The sequence below is a fragment of the Anomaloglossus baeobatrachus genome, chromosome 7 (assembly GCF_048569485.1).
Source record: "Anomaloglossus baeobatrachus isolate aAnoBae1 chromosome 7, aAnoBae1.hap1, whole genome shotgun sequence".
In the NCBI taxonomy this organism is placed as follows: Eukaryota; Metazoa; Chordata; class Amphibia; order Anura; family Aromobatidae; genus Anomaloglossus; species Anomaloglossus baeobatrachus.
The window spans coordinates 288,979,493-289,001,980 of NC_134359.1; the positions used below are offsets into that span (position 1 = coordinate 288,979,493).

General features: G+C 50.7%; 1 protein-coding gene across 1 annotated transcript in view; it reads left to right on the forward strand.

Moving 5' to 3' along the window:
* The window catches only part of FLII (FLII actin remodeling protein), a 34,593-nt gene extending 14,812 nt beyond the window's left edge, over positions 1-19,781 (forward strand). Inside the window, exons 14-30 of the mRNA XM_075318364.1 lie at positions 99-278; positions 383-465; positions 1,631-1,705; positions 1,784-1,867; positions 3,618-3,789; positions 3,902-4,006; positions 6,221-6,412; positions 6,494-6,682; positions 6,826-6,965; positions 7,045-7,291; positions 8,962-9,116; positions 9,216-9,276; positions 9,356-9,484; positions 9,580-9,686; positions 9,856-9,961; positions 10,048-10,113; positions 19,050-19,781. Coding sequence (XP_075174479.1) covers positions 99-278; positions 383-465; positions 1,631-1,705; positions 1,784-1,867; positions 3,618-3,789; positions 3,902-4,006; positions 6,221-6,412; positions 6,494-6,682; positions 6,826-6,965; positions 7,045-7,291; positions 8,962-9,116; positions 9,216-9,276; positions 9,356-9,484; positions 9,580-9,686; positions 9,856-9,961; positions 10,048-10,113; positions 19,050-19,184 — 2,226 coding nt within the window. The 3' untranslated portion in view covers positions 19,185-19,781. The remainder of the gene's footprint in view (positions 1-98; positions 279-382; positions 466-1,630; positions 1,706-1,783; positions 1,868-3,617; positions 3,790-3,901; positions 4,007-6,220; positions 6,413-6,493; positions 6,683-6,825; positions 6,966-7,044; positions 7,292-8,961; positions 9,117-9,215; positions 9,277-9,355; positions 9,485-9,579; positions 9,687-9,855; positions 9,962-10,047; positions 10,114-19,049) is intronic.
* Positions 19,782-22,488: the final 2,707 nt, after the last annotated feature.

Here is a 22,488-nt window from a genome sequence, read left to right on the forward strand (position 1 = left end):
GTGATCAGAAGGGGGTCCCAGATCACGCACCTTGACTCACGACCGTCCTAACCCACCCTCGGTGATCTCCAGCGCTGTACTCCTTTTCCCTCCCGTAGACCTTCCTGGATGATAACGGCAGCCTGCGCTGGGAGATTTATTACTGGATCGGGCAGGAGGCCTCGCTGGATAAGAAGGCCTGCTCCGCCATCCACGCCGTCAACCTGCGCAACTACCTGGGGGCCGAGTGCCGCACCATCCGGGAAGAGATGGGCGACGAAAGCGAAGAGTTTAGTCAGGTAACGGGTTAAGGGGGGGGAGCAAATTTCACTTGTCTGATAAATAAAAAAAAAAATTTGTTTTTTTTTTTTTTTCTTAAAACTTTTTCTCTTTTTATCTTTAGGTGTTTGACAACGAGATTTCTTACATCGAAGGAGGTTCGGCCAGCGGCTTCTACACAGTGGAGGACTCACAGTACATCACCAGGTGGGGGCAGCAGAGAGCATCCTGTGCAGGGCATGCTGGGAATCCGTTTAAGGGCTTGTCCAGAACTCCGGGTAGATCATCATTATCAGATCAGTGGGGATCTGACACCCCTATTGTTGGTTAAGTAGGCCACTATGGGATGTGCATTGTATAAAGGAGGGCACTAAGGCTCCATACGATGTGCAGTGTATAAAGGAGGGCACTACGGCTCCATACAATGTGCAGTGTATAAAGGAGGGCACTATGGCTCTGTATGATGTGCAGTGTATAAAGGAGGGCACTACGGCTCCGTATGATGTGCAGTTTATAAAGGAAGGCACTATGGCTCTGTATGATGTGCAGTCTATAAAGGAGGGCACTATGGCTCCGTATGATGTGCAGTGTATAAAGGAGGGCACTATGGCTCTGTATGATGTGCAGTCTATAAAGGAGGGCACTACGGCTCCGTATGATGTGCAGTGTATAAAGGAGGGCACTATGGCTCCATACGATGTGCAGTGTATAAAGGGCACTACGGCTCCGTATGATGTGCAGTGTATAAAGGAGGGCACTATGGCTCTGTATGATGTGCAGTGTATAAAGGAGGGCACTATGGCTCTGTATGATGTGCAGTGTATAAAGGAGGGCACTACGGCTCCGTACGATGTGCAGTGTATAAAGGAGGGCACTACGGCTCCATATGATGTGCAGTGTATAAAGGAGGGAGCTACGGCTCCGTATGATGTGCAGTGTATAAAGGAGGGCACTACGGCTCCGTATGATGTGCAGTGTATACAGGAGGGCACTACGGCTCCGTATGATGTGCAGTGTATAAAGGAGGGCACTACGGCTCCGTATGATGTGCAGTGTATAAAGGAGGGAGCTACGGCTCCGTATGATGTGCAGTGTATAAAGGAGGGCACTATGGCTCCGTATGATGTGCAGTGTATAAAGGAGGGCACTATGGCTCCATATGATGTGCAGTGTATAAAGGAGGGCACTACAGCTCCGTGCAATGTATAAAGGAAGGCACTACGGCTCCATACACTGGGTAGTTTCCATTTTTGGGTATTGCAGCTCAGCTCCTATTCACTTCAGGGGAATATACATAATCCTGTCCAGGTGGAGGCGCTGTTCTCTTGAACATAGGTTGACATCTCCTATCTTTTTCTTTATCTCCCTCCAGACTTTACAGGATTTACGGCAAGAAAAATATCCGCCTGGAGCCGGTGCCATTAAAGGGCGCGTCTCTGGACCCCCGGTCGGTGCCTTCACCTCCTGATGCAATATTTGGAGAGTTGCGTGCTCGTGTATGTGACCCGCAATCTTTCTGTTTCAGGTATGTGTTCCTCCTGGACCACGGCCTGGAAATCTACATCTGGAGAGGAGCACAAGCCTCGCTGAGTAACACCACCAAAGCCAGGTAAGGAGCATTCACTAAGCCTTTCTATCCAAAAACCTACGCTCAGTTTCATCAGCGTGTGTTCTGTGTGGGCCACTAGATGGCGTCAAATATCAAAAGATCAAAAGTGATCTACTGTTCCTGTTTATGCTGCCAGCACAGTGCGCTCAGTTCTGTTCCTATTTATGCTGACAGCAGGGGCCGCTCAGTTCAGTTCCTGTTTATGCTGACAGCAGGGGCCGCTCAGTTCAGTTCCTGTATATACTGACAGCAGGGGCCGCTCAGTTTAGTTCCTGTTTACGCTGACAGCAGTGGCTTCTCATTTCAATTCCTGTTTATGCTGACAGCAGGGTGCACTCAGTTCTGTTCCTGTTTATGCTGCCAGCAGAGTGTGCTTAGTTCTGTTCCTGTTTTTGCTGCCAGCAGGGTGCGCTCAGTTCTTTCTGTTTATTCTGCCAGCAGGGTGTGCTCAGTTCTGTTCCTGTTTATGCTGCCAGCAGGGGGCGCTGAGTTCTGTGCCTTGTTTATGCTGCCAGCATGGGGCGCTCAGTTCTGTGCCTGTTTATGCTGCCAGCATGGGGCGCTCAGTTCTGTGCCTATTTATGCTGCCAGCAGGGGGCACTCAGTTCTGTTCCTGTTTATACTGACAGCAGGGGCCGCTCAGTTTAGTTCCTGTTTACGCTGACAGCAGCGGCTTCTCATTTCAATTTCTGTTTATGCTGACAGCAGGGTGCACTCAGTTCTGTTCCTGTTTATGCTGCCAGCAGAGTGTGCTTAGTTCTGTTCCTGTTTATGCTGCCAGCATGGGGCGCTCAGTTCTGTGCCTATTTATGCTGCCAGCAGGGGGCGCTCAGTTCTGTTCCTGTTTTTGCTGGTAGCAGGGGGCACTCAGTTCTGTGCCTATTTATGCTGCCAGCAGGGGGCACTCAGTTCTGTTCCTGTTTATGCTGCCAGCAGGGTGTGCTCAGTTCTGTGCCTGTTTTTGCTGCCAGCAGGGTGCGCTCAGTTCTATTCCTGTTTATGCTGCCAGCATGGGACGTTCAATATGGTTCCTGTTTATGCTGCCAGCAGGGTGTGCTTAGTTCTGTTCCTGTTTTTGCTGCCAGCAGGATGCGCTCATTTCTATTCCTGTTTATGCTGCCAGCAGGGGACGCTCAGTTCTGTGCCTGTTTATGCTGCCAGCAGGGGACGCTCAGTTCTGTGCCTGTTTATGCTGCCAGCATGGGGCGCTCAGTTCTGTGCCTGTTTATGCTGCCAGCATGGGGCGCTCAGTTCTGTTCCTGTTTATGCTACCAGCAGGGGGTTCTCAGTTCTATTCCTGTTTATGCTGCCAGCAGGGGGGTGCTCAGTTCTGTTCCTGTTTATGCTGCCAGCAGGGGGAGCTCAGTTCTATTCCTGTTTATGCTGCCAGCAGGGTGCGCTCAGTTCTGTTCCTGTTTTTGCTACCAGCAGGGGGCACTCAGTTCTGTTCCTGTTTTTGCTGCCAGCAGGGGACACTCAGTTCTGTGCCTATTTATGCTTCCAGCAGGGGGCACTCAGTTCTGTGCCTATTTATGCTGCCAGCAGGGGGCACTCAGTTCTGTGCCTATTTATGCTGCCAGCAGGGGGCACTCAGTTCTGTGCCTATTTATGCTGCCAGCAGGGGGCACTCAGTTCTGTGCCTATTTATGCTGCCAGCAGGGGGCACTCAGTTCTGTGCCTTTTTATGCTGCCAGCAGGGGGCCCTCTGCTGACGTTTTGTGCTATATATTATATAATTTTTTTTTCTTAGGCTGTTTGCAGAAAAGATCAACAAGAATGAGCGGAAGGGGAAGGCGGAGATCATCTTACTTACAGATGAGCAGGAGACCCCAGAATTCTGGGAAGTGTTGGGGGGACAGCCGGACGAGATCAGACCTTGGGTCCCCGAGGACTTCCAGCCGCTGCGCCCCAAACTTTATAAGGTATTGGAACAGGACGTGAATCACAGGCGTTACTACTTCACCCTGTAGTTGTGTAGATGGCTGCCCTATCACATGTGAGCCGCCTGCAATAAGCCTCTGCTGCCCCCTGTAGGTCGGACTTGGTCTGGGTTATCTGGAGCTGCCACAGATTAACTACAAGATTTGTGTGGAGCATAAAAAGAGACCGAAAATCGACCTCGTGCCAGAGATGAGGCTGGTGAGAACGTCGCACTACACCACGGAGCAGAGCCGACTGCGCCTCTATATACCGCACCATACAGGGCACATCCTCTATATACTGCACCATACAGGGCACATCCTCTATATACTACACCACACAGGACACATCCTCTATATACTACACCACACAGGACACATCCTCTATATACTACACCACACAGGACACACCCTCTATATACTACACCACACAGGGCACATCCTCTATATACTACACCACACAGGACACATCCTCTATATACTACACCACACAGGAGACATCCTCTATATACTACACCACACAGGGCACATTCTCTATATACCGCACCATACAGGGCACATCCTCTATATACTGCACCATACAGGGCACATCCTCTATATACTACACCACACAGGACACATCCTCTATATACTACACCACACAGGAGACATTCTCTATATACTACACCACACAGGACACATCCTCTATATACTACACCACACAGGGCACATCCTCTATATACTACACCACACAGGAGACATTCTCTATATACTACACCACACAGGAGACATCCTCTATATACTACACCACACAGGGCACATTCTCTATATACTACACCACACAGGGCACATTCTCTATATACTACACCACACAGGACACATCCTCTATATACTACACCACACAGGAGACATCCTCTATATACTACACCACACAGGGCACATTCTCTATATACTACACCACACAGGGCACATTCTCTATATACTACACCACAGAGGAGACATCCTCTATATACTACACCACACAGGAGACATCCTCTATATACTACACCACACAGGGCACATTCTCTATATACTACACCACACAGGACACATCCTCTATATACTACACCACACAGGAGACATCCTCTATATACTACACCACACAGGGCACATTCTCTATATACTACACCACACAGGAGACATCCTCTATATACTACACCACACAGGGCACATTCTCTATATACTACACCACACAGGAGACATCCTCTATATACTACACCACACAGGAGACATCCTCTATATACTACACCACACAGGGCACATCCTCTATATACTACACCACACAGGAGACATCCTCTATATACTACACCACACAGGGCACATTCTCTATATACTACACCACACGGGAGACATCCTCTATATACTACACCACACAGGGCACATTCTCTATATACTACACCACACAGGACACACCCTCTATATACTACACCACACAGGACACACCCTCTATATACTACACCACACAGGACACATCCTCTATATACTACACCACACAGGAGACATCCTCTATATACTACACCACACAGGGCACATTCTCTATATACTACACCACACAGGGCACATTCTCTATATACTACACCACACAGGAGACATCCTCTATATACTACACCACACAGGAGACATCCTCTATATACTACACCACACAGGGCACATTCTCTATATACTACACCACACAGGAGACATCCTCTATATACTACACCACACAGGAGACATCCTCTATATACTACACCACACAGGGCACATTCTCTATATACTACACCACACAGGGCACATTCTCTATATACTACACCACACAGGGCACATCCTCTATATACTGCACCACACAGGACACATGCTCTATATACTACACCACACAGGACACATGCTCTATATACTACACCACACAGGACACCTCCTCTATATACTGCACCACACAGGAGACATCCTCTATATACTACACCACACAGGGCACATCCTCTATATACTACACCACACAGGACACACCCTCTATATACTACACCACACAGGGCACATCCTCTATATACCACACCACACAGGAGACATCCTCTATATACTACACCACACAGGGCACATTCTCTATATACTACACCACACAGGAGACATCCTCTATATACTACACCACACAGGAGACATCCTCTATATACTACACCACACAGGAGACATCCTCTATATACTACACCACACAGGGCACATTCTCTATATACTACACCACACAGGACACACCCTCTATATACTACACCACACAGGGCACATCCTCTATATACTGCACCACACAGGGCACATCCTCTATATACTGCACCACACAGGGCACATCCTCTATATACTGCACCACACAGGGCACATCCCCTATATACTGCCCCGTTATATTAGTATATAGATGCATTCGAGGGGCTGATCGTTCTTTGCTGTTCTGCAGCTTCAGAGTCTGCTGGACACTAAGGCCGTCTACATCCTGGACTGTCACACAGACATATTCATCTGGATTGGGAGAAAGTCTTCTCGTCTGGTGCGAGCGGCCGCTCTGAAGCTGGGGCAGGAGCTGTGCGGGATGCTGCACCGACCCAAACACTCCATGGTGATCCGAAACCTGGAGGGCACGGAGTGTCAGGTACGGAGGCCAACATGGCCGACCGCAGCCAAACCTGCCTCTACCCGTCCTCTGATCCTTTTATTCGTCTCCCGTTTCCAGGTCTTCAAATCAAAGTTTAGAAACTGGGACGACGTCCTGAAGGTGGACTACACCAGGAACGCGGAGAGCGTGGAGCAGAGCGGCGGGCTGCAGGGCAAGGTGAAGAAGGACGCAGAAAAGAAGGACCAGATGAAGGCCGACCTCACCGCCCTCTTTCTGCCACGTCAGCCTCCAATGCCAGCGTCAGAGGTGAGAATTGCTTTGCCAAGCTTGTGTCCATCATTCTTCTCCCATATAGTTGAAGTTTCCAGGCGGGGTACTACAACTCCCAGCAATCTCGAAATGCTCACAATGCAGCGCAACCATGAATTTGGGTATATTTTGTCTCGCAGGCGGAGCAGCTTACGGAGGAGTGGAATGAAGACCTGGACGGGATGGAGGGGTTCGTACTGGAGGGGAAGAAGTTTGCCCGTCTACCCGAAGAAGAGTTTGGCCACTTCCACACGGAGGATTGCTACGTGTTCCTCTGCAGGTGATTGGAGAAGCCGTATACATGGGTGGTGGATCCAGTCCGGTCACGGCAGGCGCTCAGCTCTGATCTGATCCTTCAGGTATTGGATTCCGGTAGATCGTGACGAAGACGAGGAAGAACAGCAGCAGCAAAGCAAGAAGAGGAAGATCCATGAAGATGGAGACGAAGACGAGGCGGAAGAGGATGAGGAGGAGAAGCAGCCGGAGGAAGACTTCCAGTGTGTGGTCTACTTCTGGCAGGGCCGAGAGGCCTCCAACATGGGATGGCTGACGTTCACCTTCAGTCTGCAGAAGAAGTTTGAGAGCCTGTTCCCAGGAAAGCTGGAGGTAAATCCCCATCCTTAAAGGGGTCAGAGCCTGTTCCCAGGAAAGCTGGAGGTAAATCCCCATCCTTAAAGGGGTCAGAGCCTGTTCCCAGGAAAGCTGGAGGTAAATCCCTATCCTTAAAGGGGTCAGAGCCTGTTCCCAGGAAAGCTGGAGGTAAATCCCCATCCTTAAAGGGGTCAGAGCCTGTTCCCAGGGAAGCTGGAGGTAAATCCCTATCCTTAAAGGGGTCAGAGCCTGTTCCCAGGGAAGCTTGAGGTAAATCCCTATCCTTAAAGGGGTCAGAGCCTGTTCCAGGGAAGCTGGAGGTAAATCCCTATCCTTAAAGGGGTCAGAGCCTGTTCCAGGAAAGCTGGAGGTAAATCCCTATCCTTAAAGGGGTCAGAGCCTGTTCCCAGGAAAGCTGGAGGTAAATCCCTATTCTTAAAGGGGTCAGAGCCTGTTCCCAGGAAAGCTGGAGGTAAATCCCTATCCTTAAAGGGGTCAGAGCCTGTTCCCAGGAAAGCTGGAGGTAAATCCCTATCCTTAAAGGGGTCAGAGCCTGTTCCCAGGAAAGCTGGAGGTAAATCCCTATCCTTAAAGGGGTCAGAGCCTGTTCCCAGGAAAGCTGGAGGTAAATCCCTATCCTTAAAGGGGTCAGAGCCTGTTCCAGGAAAGCTGGAGGTAAATCCCTATCCTTAAAGGGGTCAGAGCCTGTTCCCAGGAAAGCTGGAGGTAAATCCCTATCCTTAAAGGGGTCAGAGCCTGTTCCCAGGGAAGCTGGAGGTAAATCCCTATCCTTAAAGGGGTCAGAGCCTGTTCCCAGGAAAGCTGGAGGTAAATCCCTATCCTTAAAGGGGTCAGAGCCTGTTCCCAGGGAAGCTGGAGGTAAATCCCTATCCTTAAAGGGGTCAGAGCCTGTTCCCAGGGAAGCTGGAGGTAAATTCCTATCCTTAAAGGGGTCAGAGCCTGTTCCCAGGGAAGCTCCTTAAAGGGGTCAGAGCCTGTTCCCAGGGAAGCTCCTTAAAGTGGTCAGAGCCTGTTACCAGGGAGGCTGGAGGTAAATCCATCTTCTTAAAAGGGTCAGACCCTGTTCCCGGGGAAGCTGGAGGTAAATCCCTATCCTTAAAGGGGTCAGAGCCTGTTCCCAAGGAAGCTTGAGGTAAATCCCTATCCTTAAAGGGGTCAGAGCCTGTTCCCGGGAAAGCTGGAGGTAAATCCCTATCCTTAAAGCGGTCAGAGCCTGTTCCCGATGAGGCTGGAAGTAAATCCCTATCCTTAAAGGGGTCAGAGCCTGTTCCCAGGGAAGCTGGAGGTAAATCCCTATCCTTAAAGGGGTCAGAGCCTGTTCCCTGGGAAGCTGGAGGTAAATCCCTATCCTTAAAGGGGTCGTCCCGTAAGAAAAAGTTATCGATTAGTCGGGGTCCACAGAATAGGGCACTGTTCTAACCATTGCACACATTCTCTATGGGGCCGACGCGTTTTGTACTTATTTTTCCCAACATTCCCATAGAGAATGAATGGAGCGGAGGTTGCACATTACACCTGCCCACGCCACTTTGGAATTAAAACTGCCCCGTTCTGCCGATGGTTGCGGGTCCCAGCGGTCGGACCCCCATATTTAATAACCCCCCACCTATCCTGGGGACACGTGACACCTTTAAGCCTCATCCTTCCGCTTTCCTCTTTTTTAGGTTGTCAGGATGACGCAGCAGCAAGAAAACGCCAAGTTCCTCTCTCACTTTAAGAGAAAGTTCATCATTCACAAAGGGAAAAGGAAGATGAGGGACGTGGGGCTGCAGCCGAATCTGTACCAAATGAGGACTAACGGGAGCTCCCTGTGCACCAGGTGAGGGGGCGCGGGGGCATGTGTCAATATGGCGGAGCCATGGACCTCCTTATCGCTCGTACTTGTGGCTTCACCATTGTCCTTTTCTCGTCCTCGCAGGGTCATCCAGATCAACACAGACTGCAGTTTACTGAATTCCGAGTTTTGCTTTCTCCTGAAGGTGAGGCCGCCGCGGCAGCCATTGTGCCTCGTCCGGACCCTTTACCGCAATCCCTCTTCACCCACCTTTTATCTTTCAGGTCCCCTTTGAAAGCACTGATAACCAGGGCATTGTGTATACCTGGGTGGGGCGAGCAGCGGACCCCGATGAGGCCAAGCTCGCCGAGGACATCATGAACACCATGTTCGATGACACGTATAGTAAACAGGTGCGATGCTCGAGGGGATGTTTTGGGGGGGTCCCTTCTCTTTGATGACTCGGACACGGGAGTAGCGGGTGACGAAGCTTTCCTCTATCCATCAGGTTATAGATGAAGGAGAGGAACCAGAGAATTTCTTCTGGGTGGGAATCGGAGGCCAGAAGACCTATGATATGGAGGCCGAGTATATGAAGTTCTCCCGGTTATTCAGGTACGTGGGGAGACAACATGGCATCCGCTACCAATCACTTCCTATCATAAATAATTGGATTCTAGTTTCCTGCAGCGGCCACTAGAGGGAGCTATTAGTGTCCACATAGACATTAGTGTATACAGAAATAAATGTAAGTGGTTTTTTTTATGATTTTTTTTTCACGCAGATGCTCCAATGAAAAGGGCTACTTCTCGGTGTCTGAAAAATGCTCGGACTTCTGTCAGGACGACCTCGCCGATGACGACATCATGCTCCTGGACAACGGCAGAGAGGTGAGCGCGGGCCCGGGGAGGGCGAGGAGCGCGGTCTGGGGGGACCCCGGAGTTATTCTCATGCTTTTTTTTTTTTTTTTTTGTAGGTCTATATGTGGGTCGGGAGTCAGACCAGCCAGGTGGAGATAAAGCTCAGCCTGAAGGCCTGCCAGGTACGTGGCACGGATGGAGCGGCGGCGGAGTCATGTGGCTAGGGAGGGCAAAATACGACTGTCGAGAGATCTCAACTAAGCGCTATGTGCCCCATGTGTAGCGCGAGGGCTGCGAATAGCGAGCACTGAACGTGACTTTCTTCGGCGCTCCATTGGGAGACCCAGACGATTGGGTGTATAGCACTGCCTCCGGAGGCCACACAAAGCATTACACTAAAAAGTGTAAGGCCCCTCCCCTTCTGCCTATACACCCCCCGTGGGATCACGGGATGCTCAGTTTTCAAGCTTTGTGCGAAGGAGGTCAGACATCCACGCATAGCTCCACTGTTTAGTCAGCAGTAGCTGCTGACTATATCGGATGGAAGAAAAGAGGGCCCATACTAGGTCCCCCGCATTCTCCCTTCTCACCCCATTCCGATTGGCGGTGTTTGTTAAGGTTGAGGTACCCATTGTGGGTACGGAGGCTGGAGCCCACATGCTGCTTTCCTTCCCCATCCCCCTGAGGGGCTCTGAGGAAGTGGGATCTTGCCGGCCCCCAAGCCCTGAGGCCGGGCTCCATCCACAGACCCATAGAACCTGCTGGATACGGAGCTGGGTACCGTTCAGGGACAAGGCCCTGCTACATTCAGGTACTCTGTGTCCCCGTATGGACAGGCCGCGCACACTCCAGACTTGCTGGGTGTGCTAGTGCGCCGGGGACAGTAGCGCTGCGCGCTGGGTTTACAGTCACTGCAGTTTCTCTGAGTGACTTTATGTGTTGGGGACTGCCGCGCCGGCCGCCCCTGGAGCGGCGGCGCGGCTGAGACTTGTGGTGCGCCGGGGACTTAGCGCCGACCGTGCTTTTACGACGGCGGGGCTTATAAATCTAGTCCCCGGCTTTTGCGGCCTAGCTCCGCTTCGTTCCCGCCCCCACCCTGTCAATCAGGGAAAGGGAGAGACGCTGTTCTATAGTCAGCGCCGAGGGCTGGAGTCTTATTTACATACTCCAGCCCTCTCACTAGGCACAGTGGGACGCAGGTTTCCCGCACTTTGTCTGCACACGCCCAGGGCCCGCCCCTCTCCACAGGAACGCCGGCAGCCATTCTTACATGCAGTCTGGCTGGAGAACGGACACAGGCTCTGGGAGACCCAGACAAGGGATTTCTGGCGACCACACACCCGCGTTAAGCGGGCGGTAAGCAGCACATTAGTGCTGGCCCCACTAGTGCCACAGTGTTATATTCTCTATACCATATATATATATATATATATTGCACTGTAAGGTCGCTTCTTGGCTGTATACCCTATATTGCTCTGAGGAGACGACAACATGTCATCCGCAAAACGCAAGGGTGCCAAGACACAGGCTGTATACGCTACTTGTGCCGCTTGTGGGGCTGATCTACCGGCAGGTTCCAATGACCCCCATTGTGTGCAATGTTCGGTCCCTGTGCCACTTCGTCAGCCGCAGTCTATGGTGGTAGTGGCCCAGGCAGAGTCACCGGTGAACCCTGTCCCGGTGACGGGGACAGAGTTTGCAGTTTTTGCTGACAAGATGTCTGTCACTATGACAAAAATCCTAGAGACCTTGCAGGCCAGGCCAGTCACTCAGACCATGGACACTGCTGCGTCAATGTTCCCCGGTCCCCCTCAGTTGGAGTTAATCCGTGCTTCAAGGGGGTCCCAGGCATCTCAGGCTGAAGGCTCTGACTCAGATGACAGTCCCAGGCAGCCTAAGCGAGCTCGCTGGGAGAGACCCTCCACGTCATCACGCGGATCAGGGTCTCAGCGAGAAGAGTCTCTACATGATGAGACAGAGGAGGGTGATCAGGAGTCTAATCCTGAAACCGCTCTCAATCTGGATACTCCTGATGGTGACGCCATGGTAAATGACCTTATAGGGGCCATCAATAGTCTATTGGAAATTTCTCCCCCAGCCCCTTCAGCAGAGGAGGCAGCTGCACAGCAGGAGAAGTTCCATTTCAGGTATCCCAAGCGTAAACTGAGTACTTTTCTGGACCACGCTGACTTCAGAGAATCAGTCCAGAAACACCAGGCTTATCCAGACAAGCGTTTCTCCAAACGTCTTAAGGATACACGTTATCCCTTTCCCCCTGACGTGGTCAAACGCTGGACCCAGTGTCCAAAGGTGGACCCCCCAATCTCCAGGCTTGCGGCTAGATCCATAGTTGCAGTGGAGGATGGGGCTTCACTTAAAGATGCCAATGACAGACAGATGGACCTTTGGTTGAAATCTGTCTATGAAGCTATCGGCGCGTCGTTTGCTCCAGCATTCGCGGCCGTGTGGGCGCTCCAAGCTATTTCAGCTGGTCTGGCACAGGTGGACTCTATCATACGTCCAGCAGTGCCGCAAGTGGAGTCATTAACTTCGCAAATGTCTGCGTTTGCGACCTATGCTATCAATGCTGTCCTGGACTCTACGAGCCGTACCTCAATGGCGTCCGCCAACTCTGTGGTTTTGCGCAGAGCCTTGTGGTTAAAGGAATGGAAAGCGGATTCTGCTTCCAAAAAATGTTTAACCAGCTTGCCACTATCTGTAGACAGGCTGTTTGGTGAGCAATTGGCTGAAATCATTAAACAGTCCAAGGGTAAAGACTCCTCCTTACCCCAGCCCAGATCAAGCAAACCTCAACAAAGGAGGTGGCAGTCGAGGTTTCGATCCTTTCGAGGCTCCGGCAAGGCCCAATTCTCCTCGTCCAAAGGGACTCAGAAGGAGCAAAGGAGCTCTGATTCCTGGCGGGCTCACTCACGCCCCAAGAAAGCAACCGGAGGAACCGCTTCCAAGGCGGCTGCCTCATGACTTTCGGCCTCCTCCCTCCGCATCCTCGGTCGGTGGCAGGCTCTCCCGCTTCTGCGACATTTGGCTGCCACAGGTCAAGGACCGGTGGGTAACAGACATTTTGTCTCACGGGTACAGGATAGAGTTCAGTTCTCGTCCTCCGCCTCGGTTCTTCAGAACTTCCCCACATCCCGACCGAGCAGATGCCCTTCTGCAGGCGGTGGGCTCACTAAGAGCAGAAGGAGTGGTGATCCCTGTTCCTCTTCAGGAACAAGGGCAAGGTTTTTACTCCAATCTCTTTGTGGTTCCAAAAAAGGACGGCTCGTTCCGTCCTGTTCTGGACCTAAAGCTGCTCAACAAGCATGTGAACGCCAGGCGGTTCCGGATGGAATCCCTCCGCTCCGTCATTGCCTCGATGTCTCAAGGAGATTTCCTTGCATCAATAGACATCAAAGATGCTTATCTCCACGTGCCGATTGCTACAGAGCACCAACGTTTTCTACGTTTCGTGATAGGACACGAACATCTCCAGTTCGTAGCTCTGCCATTCGGTCTGGCGACAGCACCACGGGTTTTCACCAAGGTCATGGCAGCAGTAGTAGCAGTCCTGCACTCCCAGGGACACTCGGTGATCCCTTACTTGGACGATCTACTTATCAAAGCACCCTCTCAAGAGGCATGCCAACACAGCCTGAATGTTGCGCTGGAGACTCTCCAGACTTTCGGGTGGATCGTCAACTTTTCAAAGTCAAATCTGTCACCGACTCAATCACTAACGTATCTTGGCATGGAGTTTCATACTCTCTCAGCGATAGTGAAGCTTCCGCTGGACAAGCAGCGGTCACTACAGACAGGGGTACAGTCTCTCCTTCATGGTCAGTCGCACTCCTTAAGGCGCCTCATGCACTTCCTAGGGAAGATGGTGGCAGCAATGGAGGCAGTCCCGTTTGCGCAGTTTCATCTGCGCCCACTTCAATGGGACATTCTCCGCCAATGGGACGGGAAGTCAACTTCCCTGGACAGGAAAGTCTCCCTTTCCCAGACGGCCAAGGACTCTCTGCAATGGTGGCTTCTTCCCACCTCATTATCACAGGGAAGATCATTCCTACCCCCATCCTGGGCAGTGGTCACGACAGACGCCAGTCTGTCAGGGTGGGGAGCAGTTTTTCTCCACCACAGGGCTCAAGGGACGTGGACTCAGCAGGAGTCCACCCTTCAGATCAATGTTCTGGAAATCAGAGCAGTGTATCTTGCCCTACTAGCCTTCCAGCAGTGGCTGGAAGGAAAGCAGATCCGAATTCAGTCGGACAACTCCACAGCGGTGGCATACATCAACCACCAAGGAGGGACACGCAGTCGGCAAGCCTTCCAGGAAGTCCGGCGGATTCTGTTATGGGTGGAGGACAGAGCATCCACCATATCAGCGGTTCACATTCCGGGCGTAGAAAACTGGGAAGCAGACTTCCTCAGTCGCCAGGGTATGGACGCAGGGGAATGGTCTCTTCACCCGGACGTGTTTCAGGAAATCTGTCGCCGCTGGGGGGTGCCGGACGTCGACCTAATGGCGTCTCGGCACAACAACAAGGTCCCGACCTTCATAGCGCGGTCTCGCGATCAAAGAGCTCTGGCGGCAGACGCCTTAGTGCAAGATTGGTCGCAGTTCCGGCTCCCTTATGTGTTCCCACCTCTGGCACTCTTGCCCAGAGTGCTACGCAAGATCAGATCCGATTGCAGCCGCGTCATACTCGTCGCCCCAGACTGGCCGAGGAGGTCGTGGTACCCGGATCTGTGGCATCTCACGGTCGGCCAACCGTGGACACTACCAGACCGACCAGACTTACTGTCCCAAGGGCCGTTTTTCCATCGGAATTCTGCGGCCCTGAACCTGACTGTGTGGCCATTGAGTCCTGGATCCTAGCGTCTTCAGGATTATCCCAAGGGGTCGTGGCCACCATGAGACAGGCTAGGAAGTCCACTTCTGCTAAGATCTACCACAGAACGTGGAGGTTTTTCTTATCCTGGTGCTCGGCACAAGAAGTATCCCCCTGGCCATTCGCGTTACCTACTTTTCTTTCCTTCCTGCAATCTGGGTTGGAAAAGGGCTTGTCGCTCGGCTCCCTTAAAGGGCAAGTCTCGGCACTATCCGTGTTTTTTTTCAGAAGCGTCTAGCACGACTTTCTCAGGTGCGCACGTTCCTGCAGGGGTTTTGTCATATCGTCCCTCCGTACAGGCGGCCGTTAGATCCATGGGATCTAAACAGGGTACTAGTTGCTCTCCAGAAACCGCCCTTCGAGCCTCTGAAGGATGTTTCACTTTCTCGTCTCTCACAGAAAGTGGCCTTTCTGGTAGCGGTCACGTCTCTTCGGAGAGTGTCTGAGCTAGCAGCGCTGTCATCCAAGGCTCCCTTCCTGGTGTTCCACCAGGACAAGGTAGTGCTGCGCCCCATTCAGGAGTTTCTCCCTAAGGTGGTATCCTCTTTTCATCTTAATCAGGATATCTCCTTGCCTTCCTTTTGTCCTCATCCAGTTCATCGGTATGAAAAGGATTTACATTTGTTAGATCTGGTCAGAGCACTCAGAATCTACATTTCCCGCACGGCGCCCCTGCGCCGCTCGGATGCACTCTTTGTCCTTGTCGCTGGTAAGCGCAAAGGGTCGCAGGCTTCCAAAGCCACCCTGGCTCGATGGATCAAAGAACCAATTCTTGAAGCCTACCGTTCTGCTGGGCTTCCGGTTCCATCAGGGCTGAAGGCCCACTCAACCAGAGCCGTGGGTGCGTCCTGGGCATTACGACACCAGGCTACGGCTCAACAGGTGTGCCAGGCAGCTACCTGGTCGAGTCTGCACACTTTCACCAAACTTTATCAGGTGCATACCTATGCTTCGGCGGACGCCAGCCTAGGTAGAAGAGTCCTGCAGGCGGCAGTTACCTCCCCGTAGGGGAAGGCTGTCTTTGCAGCTCTAACATGAGGTATTTCTTTACCCACCCAGGGACTGCTTTTGGACGTCCCAATCGTCTGGGTCTCCCAATGGAGCGCCGAAGAAGAAGGGAATTTTGTTACTTACCGTAAATTCCTTTTCTTCTAGCTCCTATTGGGAGACCCAGCACCCGCCCTGTTGTCCTTCGGGATTTTTGGTTGTTTTTCGGGTACACATGTTGTTCATGTTCAACGGTTTTCAGTTCTCCGATGTTACTTCGGAGTGAATTTGTTTAAACCAGTTATTGGCTTTCCTCCTTCTTGCTTTAGCACTAAAACTGAGCAGCCCGTGATCCCACTGGGGGTGTATAGCCAGAAGGGGAGGGGCCTTACACTTTTTAGTGTAATGCTTTGTGTGGCCTCCGGAGGCAGTGCTATACACCCAATCGTCTGGGTCTCCCAATAGGAGCTAGAAGAAAAGGAATTTACGGTAAGTAACAAAATTCCCTTCATTTCCGACTTCGGCCCTAACGATGGGATCAGTAAGGGATCACCTAAATTGGGATTTCCTATTTAAGGGAATTGTCCGACAGTAAAGTATATTTTTAAAGTAAGAATTGCTCAAAAAAATAACCTTCCCTTACAGTCCTCCTGCGCGTCCAGTGCAGGCCCCTCCACGCGCAGCACTACAGGGGTGACTGTGATTGGCTGCAGTGGTCAGCTGCGATGAAATTTAGGTGACAGTCGCCAGTGCTGACCTCCAGCACGGACTGCGCTAGTAGTTACTTGTCTGTAAAGTTAAAGGGAACCTGTCACCAGATTTGACCCCTATAAGCTGCAGTGGGCCCATATATACAGGATTCCGGAATGCCATATATAAGGGCTCAGGCCACTCTGTAGAACCAAAAAAAACCTTTATACTACTCACCTAGGGGGGTGATCCGATCTGATGGGTGCCGCCGCTGTTTGGTGTAGCGTCTTCTCTCTGCATCGATCGCTGTCCTCCTCCTCCTTCTGAAGCCCTTGTGCATAACGCATCCCCACGTCATGCATACTAGCCGGCATTGCACTCCGGCGCAGGCGCACTTCGATCTGCCAATGCTCAGCATGTAGTGCGCATGCGCGGGCAATCTGTAACCTTTCCTCGTGTCTGCGCATTACAGTGCTTTGATCTGCCCTACTGAGGGCAGATCAAAAGTGTGCATCGGTGCAGGACTACAATGCCAGCCTGTGCTGGATAGGAGGACGGCGCTCGCCGCAGAGTGCCGGGCCGGAGAGCAACAACACCCATGGGATCAGACCTAGGTGAGAATTATAAAGGTCTTTTTTTTTACGTTTTACAGAGTGGCTTGGGCTCTTATACAGTGCGTCCACCCATATCCTGTCCACCGCCATTAACTTGAGAACAGCGGCAGCTATAGGCATAGAAGTGGTGTCTAGGTATAGTAAAGTAGCCATGCGCTATACAATGAAACCACCTATAGCGCCACCTGGTGGAAAACAACGGAGTTAGCATTTATATCTGAAAAACAGAACGAGCTATAGAAAAAAAGTGAATTACATAATTGTAGGGCATCATCAATTCAATACGAATCCACACCTTGCATATACAGAAATGCTATGATACGAAACCCATGACCTCCCATGACCCCCCCCCAAAAAGAAAAAAAAAATAGAATGCTGGTCACGCAAATGGCGCTCATTAGTGTCCCCCGTCAGCTGCAATGCACATCCGGCCTCTGCACAGCATACTGTATCATGCTGCACGTTGTGCAATATGGTAGGGGACACGTTTGCACAAGCATCTGTGATACGTGGTCGTAGGTCCTGCAATGTTGGTGGAGGGGTCGCATACACCTGCTGTGTGATGTGACCTCACAGAAAGAAGTCCAATGGGGTCAGGTCAGGTGAGCGGAGGCCACTCCACACAGCCATCATACCCAATGACTTGTAGGAGGGTCTCCATGAGGTATCGCTTCACATCCGCAGCCTTGTGAGTTTTACACCTTCTAATCATAGCATTTCTGTATGCAAGGTGTCGACTCGTATTGAATTTATGATGCCCTACAATTTTGTAATTCACTTTTTTCTCTCTCGTTCAGTTTTCGAGATAAAAATGCTAACTCCGTTGTTTTCCACCAGGTGGCGCAATAGGTGGTCTCATTGTGTAGCACATGGATACTTTACTATACCTAGACACCACTTCTATGCCTATAGCTGCCGCCGCTCTCAAGTTAGTGGCGGTGGACAGGATATGGATGGACACACTGTATATAGGTGCGGTGTATACAGGATATGGGTGGATGCACTGTATATAGGTGCTGTGTATACAGGATATGGGTGGACACACTATATAGGTGCGGTGTATACAGGAGATGGGTGGACACACTGTATATAGGTGCGGTGTATACAGGAGATGGGTGGACACACTGTATATAGGTGCGGTGTATACAGGACATGGGTGGACGCACTGTATAGAGGTGCGGTGTATACAGGATATGGGGGGACGCACTGTATATAGGTGCGGTGTATACAGGATATGGGTGGACACACTGTATATAGGTGCGGTGTATACAGGATATGGGTGGACACACTGTATATAGGTGCGGGGTATACAGGATATGGGTGGACACACTGTATATAGGTGCGGTGTATACAGGATATGGGTGGACACACTGTATAGAGGGGCGGTATATACAGGATATGGATGGACACACTGTATAGAGGTGCGGTGTATACAGGAGATGGGTGGACACACTGTATAGAGGTGCGGTGTATACAGGATATGGGTGGACACACTGTATATAGGTGCGGTGTATACAGGATATGGGTGGACACACTGTATATAGGTGCGGTGTATACAGGATATGGGTGGACACACTGTATATAGGTGCGGTGTATACAGGATATGGGTGGACACACTGTATATAGGTGCGGTGTATACAGGAGATGGGTGGACACACTGTATATAGGTGCGGTGTATACAGGAGATGGGTGGACACACTGTATATAGGTGCGGTGTATACAGGAGATGGGTGGACACACTGTATATAGGTGCGGTGTATACAGGAGATGGGTGGACACATATACCGTTTTCTGGAATGCTGTATATAAGAGCTCACTGGTGGTGGCCGCAGTTTACAGTCGCCAAATCTGGTGACAGGTTCCCTTTAAACAAATATAGATTTCAGCGTCCGCCGTCTCCTTTAAGCCTTCCTCTGCCTTTGGTTGTCGCTGCAGGTTTACATCCAGCACATGAGGGCCAAGGACCCGGATCATCCTCGGAAACTGCGCCTTGTCCGGAAGGGAAACGAGCCCCACGCCTTCACCTGCTGCTTCCACGCCTGGGGTGCCTTCCGCAAGCCGCCAGCTTAGGCCGGTCCAAAAGCAGCGTGGACCTTGTTCCTGCGCAGCATCGGCTGCTTCACCCCACGGGCCGCGCTCGCACAGAGGATGTTAATATATTTAATACTTCCCGGCCGGGACAGAACGATGGCCTTAATGACTGCACTACTGCTCGCTTCTCTTCTGTGACTCCATTGCTACAGTGTTAAGGGTTAATAGCGGTCAGTTTTGCACACTAAGAGGAAGGTCTCTTCCAGGACTGTAACCAAATCTGCAGCTTCCACCATCCGGGCACCTCTCCCTCCACAATGCCAGGGGAAGGGGGCACAGCGGTGGCCATAGCACTCCGGGAGGAAGGGGGTGGGGGGGGGGGAGGGGAGGTGGTGGTATATCCTAATCACACTGTAGACTATAATTTAATGTACAGCCACGAGAAGATCACAGGGATCATGTCTGCCCCGGTCTTCCTGGAGAAGGCTCCAATCAGTGTAACACAGAGTGGCCCCGGGCAGAACGTCCCAGAGGTGGCCGATGACCGTACAGCCGGGGAACAGGGGCCGGCGGGTGAACTTTTACTGTATGAGCTTTATATTTTAATAAAATTTGCACTTCACTTCCAAAACACAACTGCATGGTATAGAAGTGATTCATAATTATTAAGAGGGGTTCCCTAGATCGGAGAGGCACTGATGTGATATTAACCGCTCCTGCAAAGTGTCGGGTGCAGCTGCCGGGGCGCAGGGAGCGGTGCTGGGCATTAGATTGGGATAAATGCGATACCAGCCGGCGGAGCACACGTCCAGATGCACCACAATTAGCAAGAGGGTGCTAGAAAAACCCTTTAAAAATATATATATCTATCTATCCCTCTATCTATCTAGATATCTATCCCTCTATCTATCCCTCCATCCCTCTAATCTATCCCTCCATCCCTCTATCTATCCCTCCATCCCTCTATCTATCCCTATATATATATATATATATATATATATATATATATATATATATATATATATATATATATATATATATATATATATATATATATATATATATATATATATATATATATATATATATATATATATACATATATATAAATAGAGATCTCTGCAGCCATTAAGGCCCCCTTTCACACGCACGTGTCTCCGGTACGTGCTAGGACCGTGCCCGCATGTACCGAAGACACGGGCACATGTAAACCCATTAAAATCAATTGGTTTATGTGCACGCACGTCTGCAGCCATTGGCCCGTGCCTCCGTGTGGAGCAGACGTGAGCCCGTGTGCTCCACACGGATGCATGTTCGTTTTTCTCCGGCAGCACGGGTGTCACACGGCCCGCATACGGACCACACAGATGTAGTGTGGATGCGGTCCCGTGTGACACACGCCGGAGAAACACACGTCAGAGGGAAAAAAAAAAAAAAATCATCTTTACTCACCTTTTCCAGCGCTGCTGTCACTTGCTGCCGACTGCTGCTCATTGCATATTCACTCCACTGTGGCCGGAAGCAGCAGCAGCGGGGAGTGTGCAGGACCGTAGACCGAAGATCAGCACCACGGACAGCGACGCCAGGGACAGGTGAGCAGAAAGTTCAGTTTTTCGTGTTATCACGGATAACACACGGAGAACACACGTGTGCCATAAACACGGCTCATGGAGGGGAAAACGCACCTTTGACACGTCCGTGATTTTCATGGACGTGTGAAGGGGGCCTAAGACAAAGTTTGCAAACAATCCAATGTGTCTACAGGAACGAGATCGACCCCATGGATATAGATTCTGAGTAACAAAAGTCTTACTCTAAATAGAATGGCAACATGGAGATGTGTGAGGGATATTGGGGGTTGTAGTATCACAATTAGGACGAGGCACTAATGCGATGCTCGCATGACACTCGGCTCGCGCTGGCAGCACAGCAGGAGCAGAGTGTCATGCTAGTATCCATGCGACTGAGGTCCAACCGTGCGAGCGGACCTCAGCTGCGGAGGGGAGGGCCGGCATGGAGGAGGAGAAGGTGGGATTTATCTCCCTCTCTACTGCGTAGCCGGCTATTGCGATTCTCGCCCTGCACTCGGGTTACACCGGTGTACCGCGAGTGCAGTGCAATTTTTCTCTTTCCCCATAGACTTGAATGGGTGCGAGAGAAAAGAGTCTCGCATTACAGTCTCAGCATGCTGCAATTGTTTTCTCGGTCCGATTAGGGCTGAGAAAAAAAAAATCGCTCATTGGTGCTGACACACAGGCTAATATTGGTCCGAGTGGAATGCGATGTTTTATCTCACTCCACTCGCACCGATTTTTCTCGCCGTGTGGCCTATGCCTTATTGAAGGTGCAGTCAGTGACTCCAGCTGTTGGGAAGGGCTGCTTGACTCTGACTTACCTCTAGGGGGAGCCCACTTCATACAGATTATTATATATGATAGATTTTTACTTGCTGTATTGATCTAAATGCAGTGTGCTCCCCCTAGTGGTGGTTGTATATAAAATCCCACCTCTACACTGGAGATCAAAATCAGAAAACCTACAATTTCCTAACTGTTGGTCATTGTGTCATCCTGTGATTACATCCAAACATGAGGAAACTCACAGGAATTTAAGCTTGTTTCATAAACTGAATTATAAAGCACATAAATGAAAAAGAATAGATCAGAATTATGGAACACTCTCAGATCCCCCTGCAAGTTATTGGTGTTAAATCTACACCTGGTGCTAATTTCCTTAATTATCTGACAATCCTTATGTAACTGGCAGCCTGACTTTCCAGTTTGCACCGACTTTGCAGTTCCAAAGTGACTGAAACTCTCCGGCAGCAGGTTGTCCAATGTCCTCATGAAGGCCAAAGGAGTGACCCTAGCAGTCATAGCAAGAGGAGTTGGTCTTCCAAGTCTGTGAGACTATTGCATCTTTACAAAATCAAAGTCTTTCCTGTCCCCCAAGAAGGCTGATCGCCCTCAGGATGATGTGGAATTGCTCACCAGTTCAGCACTGAACAGGGTAAAGACCTGTCTAGTTATACAATGTCACGACGTGTAAGAGCATTTGGACTGAAAGCCCACTCTGCAGTGACCAAACCTCTCATTAGCAGACAGAATCACAAGGCTAGACTCACCTTTGGTGAGGAGCATGTTGTGTGGACAGAGGAGAAGTGACAACAGGTCATTTTAGTGATGAAAGCAAGTTTAATGTATTTGGGTGTGATGGGAAACATTATGTTCGACAAACTGGGGAAAGACTGAACCCAAGTGTTAAGAAGTCAGTGAAAGGTGGAGGAAGGGGCATGGTTTGGGGAATGTTTTCTTCAGAAGGAGTTGGACCTCCCATACAGATA